Genomic DNA, 20,339 nt, shown 5'->3' on the forward strand with positions numbered 1-20,339 from the left:
GTTTTTCAAGTTTGAAAACCTCCAAGGATGTGACTCTTACGTTCAGGCTCAAATGCACTAATTGCTATTAGAAGTTGCTTCCTTCATAGGATAATGTTGGTTTGTTCTGACAAAGTAATATCAAGGTGGCATGCCTGCTAGTTTGTGTTTAAAAACTGAGCTGTAAAAAATAATGCTGTAAATCTAAATGGACACAAACTATCTTTACTGTAATTGTTGTTAACTAATTACAAGTGAGACTTTGCACAGGGTTTTCTGCAATGGTGGGGTAGCCCCATCTGTATAGAAATGCACAGATGTATACCAGTAGTTCACATTTGCTTTTGATCAAAAGTTTCACCTTAAAGAAGCATTCTTCACATCTACTAAGGTCCAGGTTCACCTCAAGGTTTGAACTTAATTTTTTATCAGTCCTTTAGTCTCAGTAGGCAGCCTCTTGTGGGGAGCCACCTCTCCTTTTCCCCAGCCTTTCTGTTATATATTGCAGCAGGTGCACTTGTGGAAGTATCTTTTCTGAAAGAAATCTTGCATATTTTTTGTTGTTCTGGGTTTAATTTTATTAGTTGATTCTTCCCTGTCTTGGTTAGGGAAGGCACTTCGGAAATCTGCCTTGGAAGTGAGCTCTAATACATTGAGTGAAGTATTGGGCAGGCTCGGGACAGTTTCACTTCTCTAGAGTATTGAGGGGAAGAACCTGCCTCTCAAAGTGGTGTGTCAGACTGGAAAAACTTCTAGTCTCAGAATTTGAGTATGCTTGTTCTTGTGGATCTAGGAGTAAGATCAATTGAATTACTCAAAATGATGCTTTTATTTTCATTTTATATTGTTACCAAAGATGTATCTCAAGTGGGAGAATGTAGGATTGAGTGTAATTAAGGATGATACCAGTATTAGTGCGTGGAAATATTGACCTTTGTATATTTAGGGAGGGCTGTTCAATCTGTGCATAACAGATACTTATTTTTTCAAAAATTTTCCCTTTTTTTTTTTTGCCATTTTGCTCAGTCTGGTGGATTTATAGCAAAAACAGAATGGAGATTTCATGTGCATAAAGGAGCAAGTAAGTGAATGTATCTAGCCATGTGTACTAGCAGTTTGACCCTGTATTTTGCAAAGCCTTTCATGTCAAAGTAATAATAAGAAAACATTAAATGCAACAAAATTGACATTAAACTTCATGGCAGTAGTGTTTTCTTCATGTCCTTCAAAAGTAAGATGGATGAAATTCTAAATGTGTGACGTGGAAACTTACAGGGTATAACAAAACATTGATGCATGTGGAAATGAAACAGGAAGCTAAAGGAGCTGGTAGAGTATAGGGCTGCTAATTTGCATATGAATTGAATAACTCACAGCTCACCACCCTGCTAAATGTATGGTCTGAGAGCCTGTTTTAATGTCACGTTGGTTTGTCCACAGGTGGCTACAGTGTCAATGGAGGATCTGGGGAAAATACTTATGGTCGGAAGTCGTTGGGGCAAGAGCTGAGAGTTAACAATGTGACCAATCCTGATTTTACCAGTGTTCCGCATGGGAATCGTGCTTTAGCCACAAAAGACATGAGGAAATCACAGGGTAAGGACACTGCCGATTTTCAGGAAGAGGGTATCTCTTTTGGCAACCTTTCTTGTGTTCAGAATACAAAAAGAAGTTCACTATGATTAGGCAATCTATATGGATTTTATTTTCTGTGATATGTGATTAGATGGTGTTGATGGAAACTGTCACCTTATTTTACTGTTCCTTGTGTTGAGGCTTCCTCCATAGGTTTGGCAGATCTCTCAACTATCTATCTGGCTTAGGCTGTCAGTCTCTTCAATTTCCTTTAAATGGCTTTTGAACCCTTACTTAGGTTAGCCAGATTTGACAAAGACATCTCTAAGAAGGAGAATTTGCTTTGGATTTGTTGCAAATTGATGCCTGAGTAAAAAGTTGTTAATTAATGAGCCCCAGTGTGGAAAGAGCAGCTCAGCTGTTACCTGTTCTCCCTGGGCTGCACATCCTGCCAGCTGAGTACTCAGTCACTGCTGTCCTTCTGAGCCTGCCACTACTCGTGCTCCCTCTTGCTCAGCTGAGAGGTAGAGGCCAGGGAGGAACTGGAAGCATCCTAAGAATTCGGGCGAGGTCTTGGGAGACGAAGCAAGAACAAATTTGGAACTTTGAGAGGGTGCAGGAATGCTGGGCTTGTGTTTTTGAGGAAGAAGGCTTCACTCTTCTCACTAGTTGAGGTTTGAGTCATAGTTTAAAAAAAAAACCAAAAAAAGTTATTCCAAGCATTTTTGAATGAAAATAGAAACTTCATGACTAAGCACTGTCACTTATTGCATCACTTAGGATAAGTAGTAGTTGACCCACTGGTAAAAACTGCCTGCTTTATGCCAGGCACATTATAAACATGAAGACATGCTGTTTCTTCTCAAGGATTAATATTTCAAAGGAGACTTAAGAGTGTTCAGTGTGCTTTGCAGGTGGAAGAATTGAGGTGTAAGTGGTGACATGACTGTTTCAAAAATGTGGTTTTAGGAATGGATTAAACACAGACTTTATAACCCCATTCTGGTGTCTTGATATAAAAGCTATGTAGTCCTTTTAGTGTCTTTTTATGTCTGTGTAGAGGAAATAGAAAACTCTTTAAATAAAAAAACTTTCTGCCAGTACTAAATGATAGTAAATTCAGACTGTTCTCTGGGGTATGTGAGTATCTCTTTAATCCTTAAAAGGTTGGGATATATCATTTTGGATGACTGAAGTTACTGCCTATGACTTGTATGTTCTCTCTCCTTGAGATACCAGATTTCAGGGGTTTCTCCTTTTGAACTTGGCTGTCTTTGATTGTTATAGGTTTCAGCAAGTCATTTTGGTTCTTCATATCTTCTTTAAAATACAGTGGGATTGTGTTGCAACAAGATTTTGGTTTTAAATTCTTTGATTTTTTTGGTTAGTATATTCATTAAACAATTTCAAATATGGTCTTCTGTGAGTGTGTTAGCATGTGGCTGAGACCTTGCTGAATTTTCACAAAGTGGATGTCACAGATATTTGTTAACTAGTGCTTTGGTTAGTGTAGCTTCAGTCGTGTTCTTGGTTAGTGTTTTTTGGTTCTGGCTTTTTTTTTAAGGTTGTGATTGTGACTTGACAATTAGCTGACACTCTTGGGGAGTAATGCCAGTGCAGATTAGCTATTAACTGAATAAAGACAAAGCTGCTTTAGTCACATCAGATGACTGATGTTGAGCAGAGCAAAGAGCTGTCTGTAGCTGTCTCAGATTTTCTCATTAAAGTCATGTTGACTAAGAAAACCTCATCATGTTCCATGAATCCTCTAATTTGAACCACCATGAAGCATCTAATGTTAAATTTATTGAAAGAAATTTTGTTTCCTTTTCCAAAATGAGGGAAATTAATTATTTGTATGAATGAATAGGTAATTGGTCCCTAAATCAGGTAAACTACATTGTGACCTTCTCTGGTACTGAGTGCTGTTGGCCAAGTTTAATGACGTGTTTTCTTAGGAAGATGTTGATTCTCCCCCATTATGGTCTGCTTAAGTGAACAGCCAAGTCCATCTTCACACTGGGGGCTTATGTTCCTCAATAAAGGAAGAGCAGATCTACTTTCCTTTTCAAAGCACAGCCCTCCTACCTATCAGAGAGAAGATCTTGTTTCTTCGTAGTTGCTTGAACTTAAATCTGGCTCTTTGCTTCAGGAAGCAGCTTGCTTTTTCCACAAGGTTTTCTTGAAATATTATTTGTTGAATTATTTTTGTTTATTCAATCAGAAGTCTGATTTAACCTTACCTCACACCCTTTTTTTTTTTTTTTTTAGTTCCATTTATGTAGAAGAGAACTAAGTCCAGGGTTTTGTGTAGAACTAGTAAGACAGTTCTGCTTAGTTCTGAATGAGTTCTACACGGGAACTGGGCTGTTCATGGGAAGAAATGAAATATTTTGGTAGCTAAATTAGATTTTTGCATATAACTTTCTTTTTATGAATGTTTAAAAACCAATCAGGATTTATCTTCATTTTTTTTTCTCAAGTTACTATTATGACTTACTGATTTCACACATACACATATTGGACAATACAGGTACTGTTGATCAATGCTGTAGGAAAAAAATAATTACATTTTTCAGAGCGACCGTTGTCTTATTCTGACGAGTCTCGACTGTCAAATCTTCTTCGGAGGATTACTCGGGAAGACGACAGAGACCGAAGACTGGCTACTGTAAAGCAACTGAAAGAATTCATTCAACAACCAGAAAACAAACTGGTCAGTAATTCTTTCTTTTCCACACCATTGGGGTATTTCTTGTTTTATTAAACTGTGTTTTTCAAATCTGAGTGTTGGGATATGTCTGCAAGGATTATCTTGTGTTCGAGGAATTTCATTCCACAAGAAAGGAGAGTGTATTCCTGGATTGTCTGTCTTGTTTCCGTACTTCAGGAAATATTTTATTGTGGTGTATTGCCTTAGACCAAGCTACTGAATGCCTGAACTGTAGGAATTAACATGGCATGTGTGTGGCTTTCTTTGACTGGTCTTAGGAATAGCCTTTGGATCCCTCAGCAAGGAAGCAGAGGGAAAAGGCAGTAAAGTGTTGTTGTCTTGTTCAGGAACTGTTTCTGTGTTTTAAATTAAAAATACACAGGTATTTAGTCTTGTGAACAGCTCACCTTAGAGCTACTCATCTTTCTAACTAAACATCTCTGCTCTGTATGTGGATTCCCTTTCATGGGAAGGGAACTAAGTAAGTCTTTGTTTTCATGACATCTTTAGGATTTTTGATGATTTGTTGAAATCTCTAATGTCCTCAAGTGTTTTTTAAGGATTTGGGGATGGGAAGTACCCCACTGTGCATGTATGTTTTTGATATTACATACTTTGAAATGAAATATTGTAGAGCATTTTCTCTGACACATCTCCCCCACTGTTTTGGAGAGCTTAAGAGTTCTCAAAGTACTAAAAAGCAGGAAGTGATGGTTTAATATCGTGCCACTCATTTGCAAGCAGTGCTCTGATACTTTAGCTTTGGAATCGGTGTCAGTCCTTATTTATAAGAAATTGGTCCATTTCCTCATTGTATTTTAATTAACCAGGGGTAATTGTGCTCTTCTGCAAAGGACATGAGATTTGAATATGGGGAGTATTCCAGTCTGTGCACCCAGGTGTAAGCAGCCCCTGTGCAGGCCTACTTAATTCTTCAGCTTTCCTCTTGTTACTGCGAGGGTTTAGGAAGTAAATGCTTCCCACAGTTATGCTGTGGTTATTTTTTTCAGTTACTTCCATTATTCTCCATGAGGTTTTCCCCATTTTTTAAATTTTATTTTGTAACTGCATTTTATTTAAGTTTATCGGCATCTCAGAACATACTGAAATTGCCATTCTAATGTCTAACTCAGTGGTGACAATCTTTGTTAGTGGTCAGAATATTAAGTCTGTCACTGAGAAACTTTTGGTTAAGCTTCTCTGAGCTCACTAATAAGATCAGATGTCAAGTGATATCAAGGCCAAAACTTTTATAATGGACAGTGTTTAACCTAGCAGTAGTTCCTGCAGTTCCTGACACTACTAAGTGTAGTTTAACTGAGTTCTTTTCATCTTCAGGGTTGAAATACGAGTTCAAAGTAAAGTAGTAGAAGTCAGTAGTCATTTGTCATCTAGTGGTGTCCTGCTTTAGCTTCTAAAATATATAGATGCTTTTTCCTTTTTAGCCTCTTTCACAGATTCCAGACACATTTTTTAAATGCCCTCATGAGTTCTGAGGGGTCAAGCCTGTGGATCTCTGTCCCCCCACCCTCAAAAGCATCACGTTGCTCAAAACTTACAACAAAAACCAAGTACCATCCACTGTAAAGATGAATGTCTTTCTGAAGAAAAGAGAAAAAACCTTTTTATTAACTTGTCAAGAAAACTTCCTGTTAATGTATTATACAGTTGCAGCTAATGTATGATTTTTCAAACAACTCACTAACGTGGTGGGGGTTGGTGCATATTAGGAAAACAAGTCTTTCTGGTTATGTTTACTGAGAAGCACTGCTTCATCAGTAATGCTTCATCCCCAAAATTGTATTCCATTTCACTGAAATGCAGGCTTGCCTAGGTAGAAGCTTTAATACTTCAGATTATATTATGTGTTCCATTAAATTTTCTGGTGATACAATTAATTTTTTAGTATTAAGATTTGGCCTTCAGTAGATGCTACTCATGAACTGTATGATGAGTCTTCCATCGTGATGTAATGTTATCAGCAAGAGCTAAACTTAGAACAGACCTTGATAGCAGGCTGCCAGTATTTTCATGGCTGTAAATAAATAAAATATAAATAAACTGTAAATAAATATCAAATATAACATCTAGGATAATATTGCAGTATTGCTTAATATAGTTCATGCTAGTCTTCAGTGGCCATGGAAAGCATAATGGCATTCTCTTGGCAAGGGGAACTGGCAATGTTGTGTTTATTGTGGGTGTAAACAGGACCTATTGTGGAAACAGTATTGGGCAATTATTATGCTTATGCCTTTTATGTATCATGTATTACAGGTACTAGTTAAACAACTGGATAATATCCTGACTGCCATTCATGATGTACTCAATGAAAGGTAAGTGGGAAGAATGCTGAAAAGGGGAAAAATACTGACAGCATTAGGTTTGAAACAGAGGGGGGAAAGGTTGAAAGAAGTTAATTTACTAATTTTGCATGGGTGTCCCATTTCAGGAACAGAATGAAATTAGGGGAGAATAAAGATTTTTAGGCATATCAACAATACTGTTGGACTGTTCAGAGTACAGCTCCCTTGGAGAGAAGGCACCAGTGTGGCTTTGATGTAGGTGGTGTGGAGTCTGTCTCTGGTGCGTTCAGTCAGCTGGTGTAGCTGTGCACTGCTGTGGTGGTGTAGCTTCCAAAATGAAGGTTTTTTACATGCTGATTCATTTACATCCAATTAGGAGTGTAGGTAGAGGATGCTCAGGTTTATCTGGGCTTTTAGGTGCTTAAGTCAGTGTTATTACCCAGAGTCAGCTGCATATTAAGAACCATTCCTATTGAATAGTGTGTTGCAAGAGCAGTGCATTTGTTCCATACTTTCATTCAAGCTGACTTACTCCATAGAAATAATATCTCAGAACTTTATTTTAGCTTCGCCACTGCTGCCATTAAGTAGGAGAGAAGCAGCTTCATTTCTGCATATATTTTCTTTTGCTTTAGAAAATGCATTATTTTGTTCATGCTTCTGTTCTGCTGTCATGGCTTGAGATACCAAGTTTCTTTTTTTTCTCTCCGAAAATTGCAGTAGCAAATTGCTTCAAGAATTGAGACAGGAAGGAGCTTGCTGTCTTGGCCTTCTTTGTGCTTCTCTGAGCTACGAGGCTGAGAAGATCTTTAAATGGATTTTTAGCAAATTCAGTTCATCCACAAAAGATGAAGTTAAACTTCTTTATTTGTGTGCAACCTACAAAGCACTGGAGACTGTAGGAGAAAAGAAAGCATTTTCATCTTTGATGCAGGTAAGACTACAAGTTAAAACAGGATTATTAATGATTTTCTCAGTGCAATGCTTGAATGAACTTTTTAAAATGGAATGATCAAAAAGTGATGCTATTCTGATATAATAAGTAAATACCATTACAACTGGATTATGACTTTCTGACTGAATGGGGTTCTTTGGTTGTGGTTACACTAGAAAAGAATGACAAGTCTTTGGAGGCTAATACGTATTTTGATGCAACTTTCTAGTATTTATGGCAGATCAAGAAGAATCTTGTTGAGACCAAAAAGAGAACTGAAGTGGAATGGTACACAAAACCCAACCTTTTTGTTGTTTTGTGCTGCCTCCTATTTACGGTCGCTAAAGTGAATTGTGGATAGATCTGAGAAGGGAGTAGGATGTGTGCAGACAAGATGTGGTCCCCTTGTTCAAGTTCTAGGGTCTCTTATTTTGGGTATAGAACAGCTGTGCCAGGTCTGTGCTCCAAGAGCCAAAAAGCTTCAGCAGGAGCAATAGGACTTAACTCAACAGTTGTTCTGTGGCTAAAGAACTAAACAAGAGTGTTCCCTGCCTCTGCCATGTTTCAAGCAAATGCCCCTTTGAAGTGATTCTTTTTGTGCAGTATATGTGATGCCTTTTACATTTTGTTCCTGCAGGAAGAGTAGAGTTTCCTTGTTTGAATCAAACCAGTTTGTTACGATGTGTCCTCTCACATGTTTAATGAAGTGAAATGTCTGGTGGCTTTGCTTTACTTTTCAGCTTGTAATGACCAGCCTGCAGTCCATCCTAGAAAATGTTGATACCCCAGAGTTACTGTGCAAGTGTGTCAAGTGCATCCTTTTGGTGTCTCGATGCTACCCACACATTTTCAGCACCAATTTTAGGGTAAGCTTTCTTTGTCCTCTGTGTTTTCTTTCTTGAATAGAAGTGTTGGTGCAGCAAATTGGGTAATTACTCTGTTTTCACATTTGCTTTCCAGGACACAGTGGACATACTGGTTGGGTGGCACATAGATCACACTCAGAAACCTTCTTTGACACAACAGGTCTCTGGTAAGTTTGACCAGAGGAGCTCATGGAGTCTCAGAGTCTGCTCTGGCTTGCAGATGTTGTGGGTTCTTCTGTTGTTTGGTTCTACTGATGTGGAAGTTGACATAAAACCAAACTGAGTTTCTGGCTACATAGCAAGAGACTTTGTTGCTAACTTTTTAGTACATTTGCATTTGCCATTTTGTGCTAATTCTGGGAAAATGGGTTGCTTTATTCAGGGTACATTTAAACACCAATTGTTCTCTGCAATTTTATAACAAATAAATTTATAGGTCTTAGTATATCCTCTGTGAAAGGATATATTTTTTCCTGAGTACTTTAAGAAAATCTTTGTGGTAAAGGTACTGTACTGGCATTTAAAAAATGGGGAAAGTTTTTCCTATAGCTTTATCAGTTTCCTTGGGAGTTATTCACAGCAAGTCTATTATGTTTCTTGTGTCATAGTCCTAGATTCTGTCATTAGTGTTTAACTGCTGAGGGGCAGAACTGAACCTTAAAAGGATTTTTGCAGAAGGACAGAAGAGGGAGATACAATTTATATTTATTTTAAAAACATCTAGTGTTAGTATTTCCATGTGGATGACCTCCTCTTAGCTCAGCAACTTTTCCCTCAGCAATATGCAACTAAAATTTAATGATTTTTATGTTACCCTGTATTAATTGGCTTGGTATTTTTATGCAGGATGGCTGCAGAGCTTGGAGCCCTTTTGGGTGGCTGATCTTACTTTTTCTACCACACTCTTGGGTCAGTTTTTGGAAGATATGGAAGCTTATGCTGAGGTAAACAAGACTTTACGGTGTATACCAGAGTTAACTGTTATGGTTTTCTTAATAAATCCACAGCTGTGATTTTTATGGCTGTGTTACATTTGTAGAAAATAAAATTATGTGGCTTTCCTGGGGAAAAGAGGGCCAAATTATGGAGTATACTTCAGTCATGTATAGTGACCAACTGCACAAATACTCATGAACTATTTCATTAGTATCACAACTAGGCCTTCAGCCGTTGTTGATGGAGAATATCTTGTTGTAATAAAATTATAAACAATTGACCAAACAGGAATGAATGCCTTCATTTTTAAAGAGCTGATGTGAAGACAATTCATGGTCTTTCCTTGGTGTTTTCTTTAATTGTCCAGCCTCAGGGTGTTTCAGAACTAGTAACTGTTGGGGATAGAGAGGAAATCCTAATGCTTCACAAGACTAATGATAAATCTGTCTTTTTTAAAATAAAGGAGCAGATTATATTGTGCAGGAGATAATGCAGCAGGATCTGATGGAAAACTAGATTATATTCATTTAACATACCTCATTTTGACTTTGTAACCTTTGTTTTAATTAACAGGGCATAGAGTTTGTCTGATGCTCTCATTAAAGGAAGACCTTTGGGATGGGGGGGAGTGCTGTCTTTTAAGGTGTATGTGCTCATATGAATACATACTTATAGGGAGATTATACTATGTTGTGTATGTAATGTGCAGGTCCTGTAGGTAAAATTGTACTTGGAGCATAATTTGTGTCACTCAGAGCAGAATCAATAATTTGGTCAGTGTCCTTCTCTGTACACCAGGGCTTCTGCTGGGGCAGCTTTAGGATTCACAGTGCTACAGTAAATCAGTGCTTATCAAGTTGGCTGCTGCACTGGTCAATGTGTGTATTCTTAGTCACAGAAGAGTTTTAAGATAACGTGTGCTAACATGGAGGAGGTGCTTCCAGTCAATATTTCTTATCTCACAGTGGGCTAGACCAAGGCTACAGCTAAACTAATGAGATCAGCACTTCTGGGAATGTTCCCAGGCACTGGTGCCAGCTGGCATGGAGCACTCTGTTAGTAAACTCTTAGTCTCCAGATCGACATAGTTTGCACGAGTGGTGGGAATGGCCAATCAAACGTCTCGACTCCAGTTTGGGAATGGGAATTTTTTGGAAGAGTGGTAGAAGCGTGCAGACAACCGTTGTAGCAGTGCAACAATACAGATGGTCATGTTCCAGAGGCCAGGAGCTTCATAAGCCTCTGGTTTAATTTACAAGATGTAGTCTGAGTACTTTGTTTCAGTGGCTAAACTCATTGCTACTCTGTGACTTCTCGTTGTCACTGTGTGCCTGTATCCCACCTTGGTGTGTGTGTAGTTGAGGTACTGGGTAAATACCTCTGTAATTGGATTGTACAGTTTAATGTCTGGAAAAGAGATGAAGTATTTTCAGTCCCATATTTTGATATTTTACCCTTGTGTAAGTTAATGATGTGTGCTGATACATTAACCTCGTGTGCTGCAGGACCTCAGCCATGTGGCTTCTGGGGAATCTGTAGATGAGGATATTCCTCCTCCCTCGGTGTCGCTGCCTAAACTGGCTGCACTTCTTCGGGTGTTCAGTACTGTGGTGAGGAGCATTGGGGAGCGCTTCAGCCCCATCAGAGGACCACCAATTACAGAAGCTTATGTAACTGATGTAAGAACTCAGTTTTCTTTGTTGCTCACCTGATTTATCACCATATAGCAATGCCATTCACTGAGTTTATTTAGGTTTTATGAATGTTACATGAATATGTGTATTCTCAGCTTTGATTAAATCTATTTTTTTTGAAGAAATGTGCTACAATAATTTTATTAAAGTATAGATTGTGATAGTGGCACTTGGGGATCCTGTCAGAAACTAACTTTTTTAGGCATTTTAACTTCATGTGGCTAAGTTTGCTTGTTATTTTTGAAACCATGTTACTGTTTATTCAGATAACTATGCTGCTATAGAAACTCGAATTCTAGTTAGGAGTTTGGTTTTATAAAATGTGATGGTTTTTATTCCTGTTGAAATTGTATCTATTGAATCTTAGCAAATTTCCCTAGCTCTGTAGGATGGTGTAAACTCAGAATAAATACTATATGATATGCTAAGTAGCTGCTATAGTTCTGTACCCGGTGAGGATATAAGATAAAAATATCTACAGTCAAAGTCTTGTGGTTGCTGGATGACCTTCACAACTGGAATTGATGTCCTTGCAGAATTTTGTGAGGGACACAACTTCTTGGATAAGTAAGTGTGTGGATTTCCCCGTTGAAGACAAGACAATTACGTAACTTCTGCCTTAATCTGCAGAGGATTCTTGTGAGGAAAGCTGAAGAAAACTAGTCTGTCTTTTGCAAGGGGAGTTCTGTTGACATTAGTTGGAACTGAACAGAATTGTGAGCAATGAACTTAGGTTTTGTAGGTCTTGAACTGAACTGAAAGCCAAGCAGTTGAAAGTTTGTTTTTTCTTACACTTCTGAAATGTAATGCCAGGATTATTCAGAATAGAATTGATCAGGCTGCAGTGGGTGATGGGACAGGATATCAAATGGATGTGAATACAATTAAATAGCATCTCTTTTTAATGGAGTTTTACTCAGTTGTGTTTTTAATTTTGCAGGTTCTGTACAGAGTAATGAGATGTGTGACTGCAGCAAACCAAGTGTTCTTTTCTGAAGCTGTGCTTACAGCTGCCAATGAGTGTGTTGGGGTTTTGCTTGGCAGCCTGGATCCCAGTATGACCATACACTGCGACATGGTCATCACCTATGGATTAGATCAAATGGAGAATTGTCAGACTTGTGGCACTGACTATGTCATTTCGGTCCTCAATCTGTTGACACTGGTTTGTACATGTTTTCATTATTGTGGGGGACTAGAAAAACAGTATTTTGATTAGTCTTTAAGAATTAGTAAAAGTTCAGGTAAAGATACTTATTTTGGTTTTTATCCCCAGATTGTTGAACAAATAAATACAAAACTACCATCATCATTTGTAGAGAAATTATTTATACCAGAGTCTAAACTACTTGTTCTTCGTTATCATAAGGAGAAAGAGGTAAGAGTAAGTAACTTCTACAGGTGTATTCCAACAGCCTTCATGCACTTCCTAGAATAGATTAAGCTGTAAAACTTAGCTCATCTTAAATATGTTTTTTTAGTCTAACTGAATATCTGAAACTTCTGAAAAGGCAGATATATCTACTTCTTGGTTTTAGCATTTAGATTTGATAAGAAATTGGGACGTTTGCCATCATTCCACGTAGAGAAGTCCTTATTTCATCTGGCTCTGATACTTAGTGTGTTAGGTGGATGATCAAGAAAATAATTAGTAGATCCTCTAAGTAAGAGGTACAGAAAACTGAAGATAGGTATGTATCAGACTGAGTTATTCATAGATAAAGAAGAGTAATTTTAAGTTCTTTGTTGCTGGTTATTGTATTTTATGATTTGTTCTAATCAATTATTGCTGTAATTATGCTCTCAAGGTTGTTGCAGCAGCCCTTGCTGTATACCAAGCTGTATTGAGCCTGAAGAACATTCCTGTTCTGGAGACTGCTTACAGGTTGATTCTAGGAGAAATGACCTGTGCTTTAAATAGTCTTCTCCATAGTTTACATCTTCCTGAGGCCTGTTCTGAAATCCAGCATGACTCTTTCAAGAAGCTTATATCCAACGTGGATAATGCCAAGTTTGTTGTTATATTCGACCTCAGTGCTCTAAGTACTATTGGAAATGCTAAAAACTCATTAATTGGGGTGAGTAAAGACTCTACAGACAGTTTGTTCAATAAGTGTAACAAATACTTGGTTATTAAAATTAATGTATTACACCAGTAGGGCACATATGTATAGCTAAAATGGTCATATTTGTCTCTGAACTTCCTAAGTTTTAGAAAAACTTCCAGTATTAAAACTTAGGGGAAACAGTGGGTGGATTGTATCTCTATTTGGTGCATAATGAAAAGCAGTTTCTAGGGAAGAGCATCTTATCAGGGTTATTAATGGTTTAATGCTGAGATCATCATAGTAATTGCTTTTGAAAATCGAGACAGGTGAAAGCTGTAGTGTATCCTTTGGTGGTTTATCTGCCATATGAAAACACTTTCCAGATCTTTCCATATAAAAACATGAACTGCTTTTAACAGACTTCTCAAAAATGGCAAAGAAAATAATAGAGTTAAATTATTTCCTGTGGGGAAAAAGCAAAAGACATTAGTTAATGGTATGACAATTACGGTTAAAAGTAGATCCTCCTTTTTATGTTTCTGTGCTTGTGTTGCAATTGTTTTATAGATGTGGGCCCTTTCACCGACTGTGTTTGCACTGCTGAGTAAAAACCTGATGATTGTTCATGGTGACATAGCAGTTCACTTTCCTGCTGTCCAGTATGCAGTGCTCTATACATTGTACTCACACTGCTCCAGGTATGAGGTTTAATAATTCACCAGTATTTTAAGAGCACTAGGATGGACTGATCTGAGTAGAATATATTGTTGGAGGGATGAATTAAAATAGGTTGATACAATCAAGCTTTTGCCCAAACTTCCCTGATCACTTTTTACTTTCATTAATTACAGGGAAACTGTATCTCAGCCAGGAAAGCATATCCTGGCTTAAAGTTGGCCTTTTATTCAAAGGCAGGTCAGAAATCCTGTGTTTGAAATAACTGGGGGAGAACTCTATTGAAAGTAAATGAGGAAAGATTATTTACTATTTTGCTTACTGAGAGATCTGGGAGAGGTAATGAGATGTAAACAACAGATGTAAATGCATTTCAGACCTTATTAATAGAAACTGTTGTCAAAGTAAGGGAATATACCAGTTTAACTGTTACTCTTTCCACTCTTAGTTGTGGTGATTTCTCACTAAGCATTGGATACCAGACACAGCTGAGAACAGGTTCCTGGCCTGCATGGACTGATGGCAGATTGTAGCTTTGTTCTTTTAGGCTAGGGATCAAAATATTTGGATTTCGACATGCTGTGGTTTGTGTGTGTATGTGTTCGTTTCACTTTCACTGCTGATTGTTGTTGTTTTCTCTCCTCCTGTGAGCTGTAGGGGAGTATCCCTAATCTTAGGGTAGTTTTACAGTTTGTTTTTCCTTGCCTTTTCAGGCATGACCATTTCATATCCAGTAGCCTCAGTTCTTCCTCTCCCTCTCTGTTTGATGGAGCAGTTATAAGTACTGTAACCACAGCAACAAAAAAACATTTCTCAATCATACTGAACCTTTTGGGGCTACTGCTTAAGAAGGATAACCTTACTCAAGATACCAGGTAAGGAAAATTTTCTTAGAAATTGGGATTTTTTTTTTCTTCCGTACAATATATTAATTCAGAAACCAGGGTAATTTGAATTTGTGAAACCTGGGGTAAATTTAACCAGTCAAATATTTGGGGTTTTTTTAAACATTATTAATGAAATATCGGAAAAATGTAGCTGTTCATTTTTATACATGAAAACTAGAAAAGTTTAAACCAACATAAGATCTATCCAGCAGAAGCAGAGCTATCAGACTTTACTGAAAGAAAGGGTTTGCTCACTGAAAGTACCCTTTTGCAATAGTTGCCATCCTGTATTACCAAAATGCTGTGAAAGCCGGGGACATTTTTAAAGTTAAGAAATACCTTGTTTAAAAAGTATGAGCTGTGGTATAATACTGATGTGCAACGTGAAGTAGGTTAAGGTCTATTAGAAAGTACCTTTCTGTAACTGTGGAGAGTGACTAACTCTTGGTTTTTGAAGGAAACTGCTTACAACGTGGGCTCTGGAAGTGGCTCTTCTGATGAAGAAGTCAGAAACATATGCACCGTTATTTTCTCTCCCATCTTTTCATAAGTTTTGCAAAGGACTTTTAGCAAACAGTAAGATACTGCATATTTTTGCTTAACTGTCTTTTACATTTCAAAATTGAGTACATAAATGGCCTTGTCCCACTGGTAGTAGCAACTGTACTTGTTGCATTTACTTTAAGGATGTTTCAAGGTTGTATTGTGCAAGAACTAATGCTCTTTTTATGTTTTTTTAAGTGGATCCCTGCCTGTTACTTAAACAATTAATTTTCTTAAAATAAAATACACTCTTAAGAGATTTGACACATCACTGACATTTTTGGTAGATCAATGTCCCAGTCACAAATCATTACTTTATCAAAAGCACTGGACAGTTCCATGACATGATGTGATGTTTCAATTTCAAAACCTGTAAATAATATGGGGACAAATGCAGAGTAGTGCAGAAGTTACCTAATTCCAGCAAGAATAACTTTTTTTTTCTCCTTTCAACGCCTTAATTCAGCACTTCTGGAAGATGTGAACATTTGTCTTCAAGCATGTAGTAGCCTCCATGCCCTGTCTTCCTCCCTTCCAGATGACCTTTTACAAAGGTACTTGAACAGAGTTCTGTGTGTTATTTGAATTATGCTGATCATGGAGATGGTAACACCTGCTTCCTTTTTGGTGTTGCAGGTGTGTTGATGTGTGTCGTGTTCAACTAGTCCATAGTGGTGCTCGTGTGAGACAAGCTTTTGGAAAACTTCTGAAGTCAATTCCTTTAGATGTTGTGTTGAGGTAAGTCACTCAGATCAACTTCAGTGTAAATAATGCTTCAGTTTCTTCAGTGACACTTAACCTGAAAAGTAATGCCATTGGAAAGTCATCATACTGTCTTAGTTCAAAATCAAAAAGCGTGAGCTTACAGTGGTAGTTCTGGGTTGATGGTTGGGCTTGATGATCTTAAAGGTCTCATCCAGCCCTGGTGATTCTGTGATTCTGAGTGTCTTGTTATCTCTCCTGTGCTTTCACAGGTCTAAGAACAGTATGTAGAACACAAAGTAATTAACAAATTTGATAAGCTATGCATGACTTCTTGAAGCAAATACTGAATACCTGTGAAGGTCCATGTTATCCAGAGCTTCAGTAATATCATGTGCTACAATTTGAGCAATATTATGTCCTATAATTTGTCTTGAAGACCTGAATTCTGAAAGCACTTGGTATTAATACCAAGCATATATTTAGTTCTAGTCACTACATATATATATATATATACACACACACACACATATATATAGTGTGTGTGAGTAACTCTTTTACACAACTTTTTTTGATTTATTTAAGTACATTGTAGCATGGGTTGTTTTCCCTCTCCCCTTCTTCCTGCAGTAACCGTACCCACACTGAAATACAGGAAATTTCTTTGGCTATAAGAAGTCACATGAGCAAAGCTCCAAGTAATACATTCCACCCACAGGATTTCTCTGATGTCATTAGTTTTATTTTGTATGGGAACCTCCACCGAACTGGGTAAGAACTTCTTGTAGAACTGAAATCTGTGGAAGTTTGACTGTCTAGTAAACAAGTCCGAGTTACATTTAGTTTAAAATATCTTATTATCATTACAAACTACATTGCTTTACTTTAAATATTTTTTTGTATTTGTAATATTTATAAACGTCTTAAAGACATACCTTTTGGCATATTTTCCTGTGCACATTGCTGCTTGGAAATTAATTTTGTGAGAGATTTGTTTGTGAGCAATCGGGAGGTGACGTGTGTACAGTATAAACTTGTGTTAATGCGCTGATGTTTTCTTGCAGGAAGGATAATTGGTTAGAAAGGTTATTCTATAGCTGTCAAAGGCTAGATAAGAGAGATCAGCCAACCATCCCTCGGAACCTGTTGAAGACTGATGCTGTGCTGTGGCAATGGGCTGTCTGGGAAGCAGCTCAGTTCACTGTTCTCTCAAAGCTCAGAACTCCTCTGGGGAGAGCCCAAGATACATTTCAAACAATTGAAGGTAAAGTAAAAAATACACTTTATTTTAATGAGATTTTTTGGTAAGGTTGTGAAGCCAAGGTCTTCATGGCCAAGGCAAGGAGCACTATGGCTTTATTTTTCAGTGCTTATAGATTCTAAATATAATTACTGTTAGCTTGTGGTAGATTTTGAGAGATAGCCTTGCTATCCCTCGACCTGTTTCAGTACAATACCATCTGGTAACTTTTTTCCCCGTGTTTTGGTAAAATGTGTAGGTATTATAAGGAGCCTTGCAGCGCACACGCTAAACCCTGATCAAGATGTTAGCCAGTGGACTACTGCAGACAACGATGAAGGACACAGTAGCAACCAGCTTAGGCTTGTTCTCCTTCTGCAGTATTTGGAGAACTTGGAAAAACTGATGTACAATGCATATGAAGGATGTGCCAATGCCCTTACCTCTCCACCCAAGGTTTGTCTGCCTTACAGTGCTGATGTTGCTTGGAGCAGTCTGTTGAATGAACAGTGTTTTCAGGGTTGTGCAGTTCTTAGCCACGGAGTTTCAGAAAAACTTCTCGAACTAAGTTTGAGACTCTTAAAAAACTGGAACTTTGGCTTATTCCTAAGAACATTGTGTGTTCCTACAGAACATGTTAAACCAGGCTTTGTTTCTGGAGTACCAGCTTGTATACTGGTACAAACCCAGCAAGCCTGTAGTATCTCTGATTTGTAGCAGTCACTTATTTGTAGATTGTCAGCAATCCTGTTATAAAGTAACACAGTTATTTGAGGGTTTAAATTGCTTTTTGAGGAATGTAGTAATTATTTATAAGCAACATACCCTTTTGTGTAGATCCAAGTGCAAAACATTCTTTGCTCTTGAAATAAGCTGTATAATTACCAGACTTTAATGTGACACTGGTACATAATTTATAGACAGTTCCTATTAAGACTTCTGGCTTGCCAGTGTACCTGGCCAGTTGCATGCTTTGTGTGACTTCAGACCATTTACATGAATAAAATTAAAGATGCAGAATTTTGTCTGTTTCTTCATCTCTCAGTTGCAAATTGGAGAAAAGAAACCTTCCTGCCTTTGATATAAATATCAGTCAGTTAACTGTTTTGGTTTGTACAGAAGAATGTTGTTGTGAAACTTCTTTTCTGTCTCTGAAGGTTATCAGGACGTTCTTTTACACCAATCGTCAGACGTGCCAGGATTGGCTGACACGCATTAGACTTTCCATCATGAGAGTTGGGTTGCTGGCTGGCCAGCCTGCTGTGACAGTCAGGCATGGATTTGATTTGCTCACAGAAATGAAAACTAATAATAGCATCTCTCAGGTACTCTCTTTTCAAACTCTGTAGACTATTGCAAAAATATTTACCATGATATTCTAGAATAACTAAGCTAAGACAATCAGTAGTTATTAAACCAACTGGTTGTAAAAGATTGAGTTATTTAAAGCCAGATTTTTCATTTGTATGTTTTTGTTGTGGTTGTAGGATGCACTGTAGATGTGTGGTCAAATACTACATAGGAATGAGTGCTATAGTTCATTCACAGTTTCAATTGAGCAGTTTCTGATTTAGTGGAAACCTTGTGAAACTGGTGTTGCATTAGTATGTGGCCATCCCAAGCTTGTGGCAGTGTGATGTCTTTGCTTACCTGTGGTATGAGGAGAAGCAGGATTGTGTCATGGGGGTATCCTTCCTCTAACTAGCAGATAAATACGGGGGTGGGATGGGTGGATAAAGTAGTTAAAGCCTTCTAGAAAAGGATGAAAATTTCTTCAGTACAAACTTGATCTGCTTAAATGTTTTGCCAAAGGAGGTTTGATAGATATTTGTTGCTTCATGCTCTTTAGTGAATGCCCATGTAGGTATAAACCACCACAAAGTGATTGCTAACCATTGATGTTCAGGCTGTGGATTCACAGCACGTACTCTTCCCTTGGCTCCTCTGCTTTTCCAAAAGCAATGCAGTGGATGGATATGAGGAGCACTTGTGGATGCATATAATGAAATACTGCTGCACCATTTCTGAGTATTTACCCACAGATACGTGGCTCCTGCAATAGATGAGTTTTGTTAAATAACACTTTTGGTTTGCATTTAGGGAAATGAATTGGAAGTGACAATTATGATGCTGGTAGAAGCATTATGTGAGCTTCACTGTCCTGAAGCTATTCAGGGTATTGCTGTCTGGTCTTCTGCTGTGGTTGGGAAGTCTCTCTCCTGGATCAATTCCGTAGCTCAGCAAGCAGAAGGGCGGTGAGTTTTTGTGAATTATTGGATGTTACAAACTTGGGACATTTTTTCTTTCTGTGGAAAATTCTGAGTCTTTCAAATTGTGGCTCAAGTCAAGGCTGCTGATGTAATTTCTGTGTCAATTATAGTCCATGTATCTTTTCAGAGATACCTAATGCATCCAGAACTTTCAGGTGTTTTAACTGTTAGTTTTAATTAAACTACCAGGATTTGAATATAAATTGTGTTCTTAAATTGCTTTTGTTAGTTTTTCCTACACAGTAATGTTGTTTTTCTGTATTGTATTTAATTTTCCATTGCAAAATGTTACTAATTTAAGTATTTTCTAGTGAAGTTTGTGATCACTGTGTGATCTGATTACCTGACTCAGTTTGCCAAGAGAGGAATATGCTTTGCAGTTTTAATTCACATTTGAAAAAGTGGCTTCTCTGTCTATTTCAGTAGACTCTTTGGATACAGATACAAATAAGTGGGTCATCATTACAGACAGGGTGTGCCTTGACTGTGTGATGTCCTTAAAGGAATGCATCCTTTCTTCTGTATGGAATAAAGAAGGGCACCTTTCATTAATTACCTTCCATGTGAAAAAACAAACAAAAATGATGTTTTAAATTTATAACTGTCTTTTTCTCATTTTTGTAAAGTTCCTTAAAATCACATGCAGTTTTGTAGTAGGTGAGAAGTTTCTCAGCAATGTCAAGGTTCAGGTGTGAATTGTTGCCCAAGATGGAGTTCTGCAATTCTCTGATCAATGATATATATTTAATCAGTATTCAGCTCTACTCATTCAGGTTAAAGTTGTGACAGTCAAATATAAAACTCATTTATTTCCTTGTGTCTCTACTTGATTTAAAGTTGACATTAAAACTTGTATGGACAAGCTTTTATCCTATGCTATAACCTGGAAATTCAGCCAGTAAACTTGTATCCTGTCTTAACCCCTTTCTTTTGCTGAAGGTGATATGAGCTTTTTGAGTATTGGGGTAAAA

The 20,339-nt window shown here is 37.6% G+C and overlaps 1 protein-coding gene across 2 annotated transcripts in view; it reads left to right on the plus strand.

Annotated features, from left to right (window-relative positions):
* The window catches only part of SMG1 (SMG1 nonsense mediated mRNA decay associated PI3K related kinase), a 60,633-nt gene that overhangs the window by 10,735 nt on the left and 29,559 nt on the right, over positions 1–20,339 (plus strand). For both annotated transcript variants that reach the window (XM_069030347.1, XM_069030348.1), the window contains 21 exons: positions 1,420–1,575; positions 4,134–4,270; positions 6,545–6,603; positions 7,294–7,507; positions 8,248–8,373; positions 8,468–8,540; positions 9,220–9,317; positions 10,815–10,988; positions 11,944–12,168; positions 12,280–12,381; positions 12,812–13,081; positions 13,619–13,749; positions 14,440–14,601; positions 15,071–15,189; positions 15,623–15,710; positions 15,793–15,894; positions 16,489–16,629; positions 16,923–17,122; positions 17,358–17,554; positions 18,256–18,423; positions 19,199–19,353. In XM_069030347.1, the coding sequence (XP_068886448.1) occupies positions 1,420–1,575; positions 4,134–4,270; positions 6,545–6,603; positions 7,294–7,507; positions 8,248–8,373; positions 8,468–8,540; positions 9,220–9,317; positions 10,815–10,988; positions 11,944–12,168; positions 12,280–12,381; positions 12,812–13,081; positions 13,619–13,749; positions 14,440–14,601; positions 15,071–15,189; positions 15,623–15,710; positions 15,793–15,894; positions 16,489–16,629; positions 16,923–17,122; positions 17,358–17,554; positions 18,256–18,423; positions 19,199–19,353 (3,097 nt within the window). The remainder of the gene's footprint in view (positions 1–1,419; positions 1,576–4,133; positions 4,271–6,544; positions 6,604–7,293; positions 7,508–8,247; positions 8,374–8,467; positions 8,541–9,219; positions 9,318–10,814; positions 10,989–11,943; positions 12,169–12,279; positions 12,382–12,811; positions 13,082–13,618; positions 13,750–14,439; positions 14,602–15,070; positions 15,190–15,622; positions 15,711–15,792; positions 15,895–16,488; positions 16,630–16,922; positions 17,123–17,357; positions 17,555–18,255; positions 18,424–19,198; positions 19,354–20,339) is intronic.

The sequence above is a fragment of the Aphelocoma coerulescens genome, chromosome 14 (assembly GCF_041296385.1).
Source record: "Aphelocoma coerulescens isolate FSJ_1873_10779 chromosome 14, UR_Acoe_1.0, whole genome shotgun sequence".
NCBI lineage: Eukaryota > Metazoa > Chordata > Aves > Passeriformes > Corvidae > Aphelocoma > Aphelocoma coerulescens.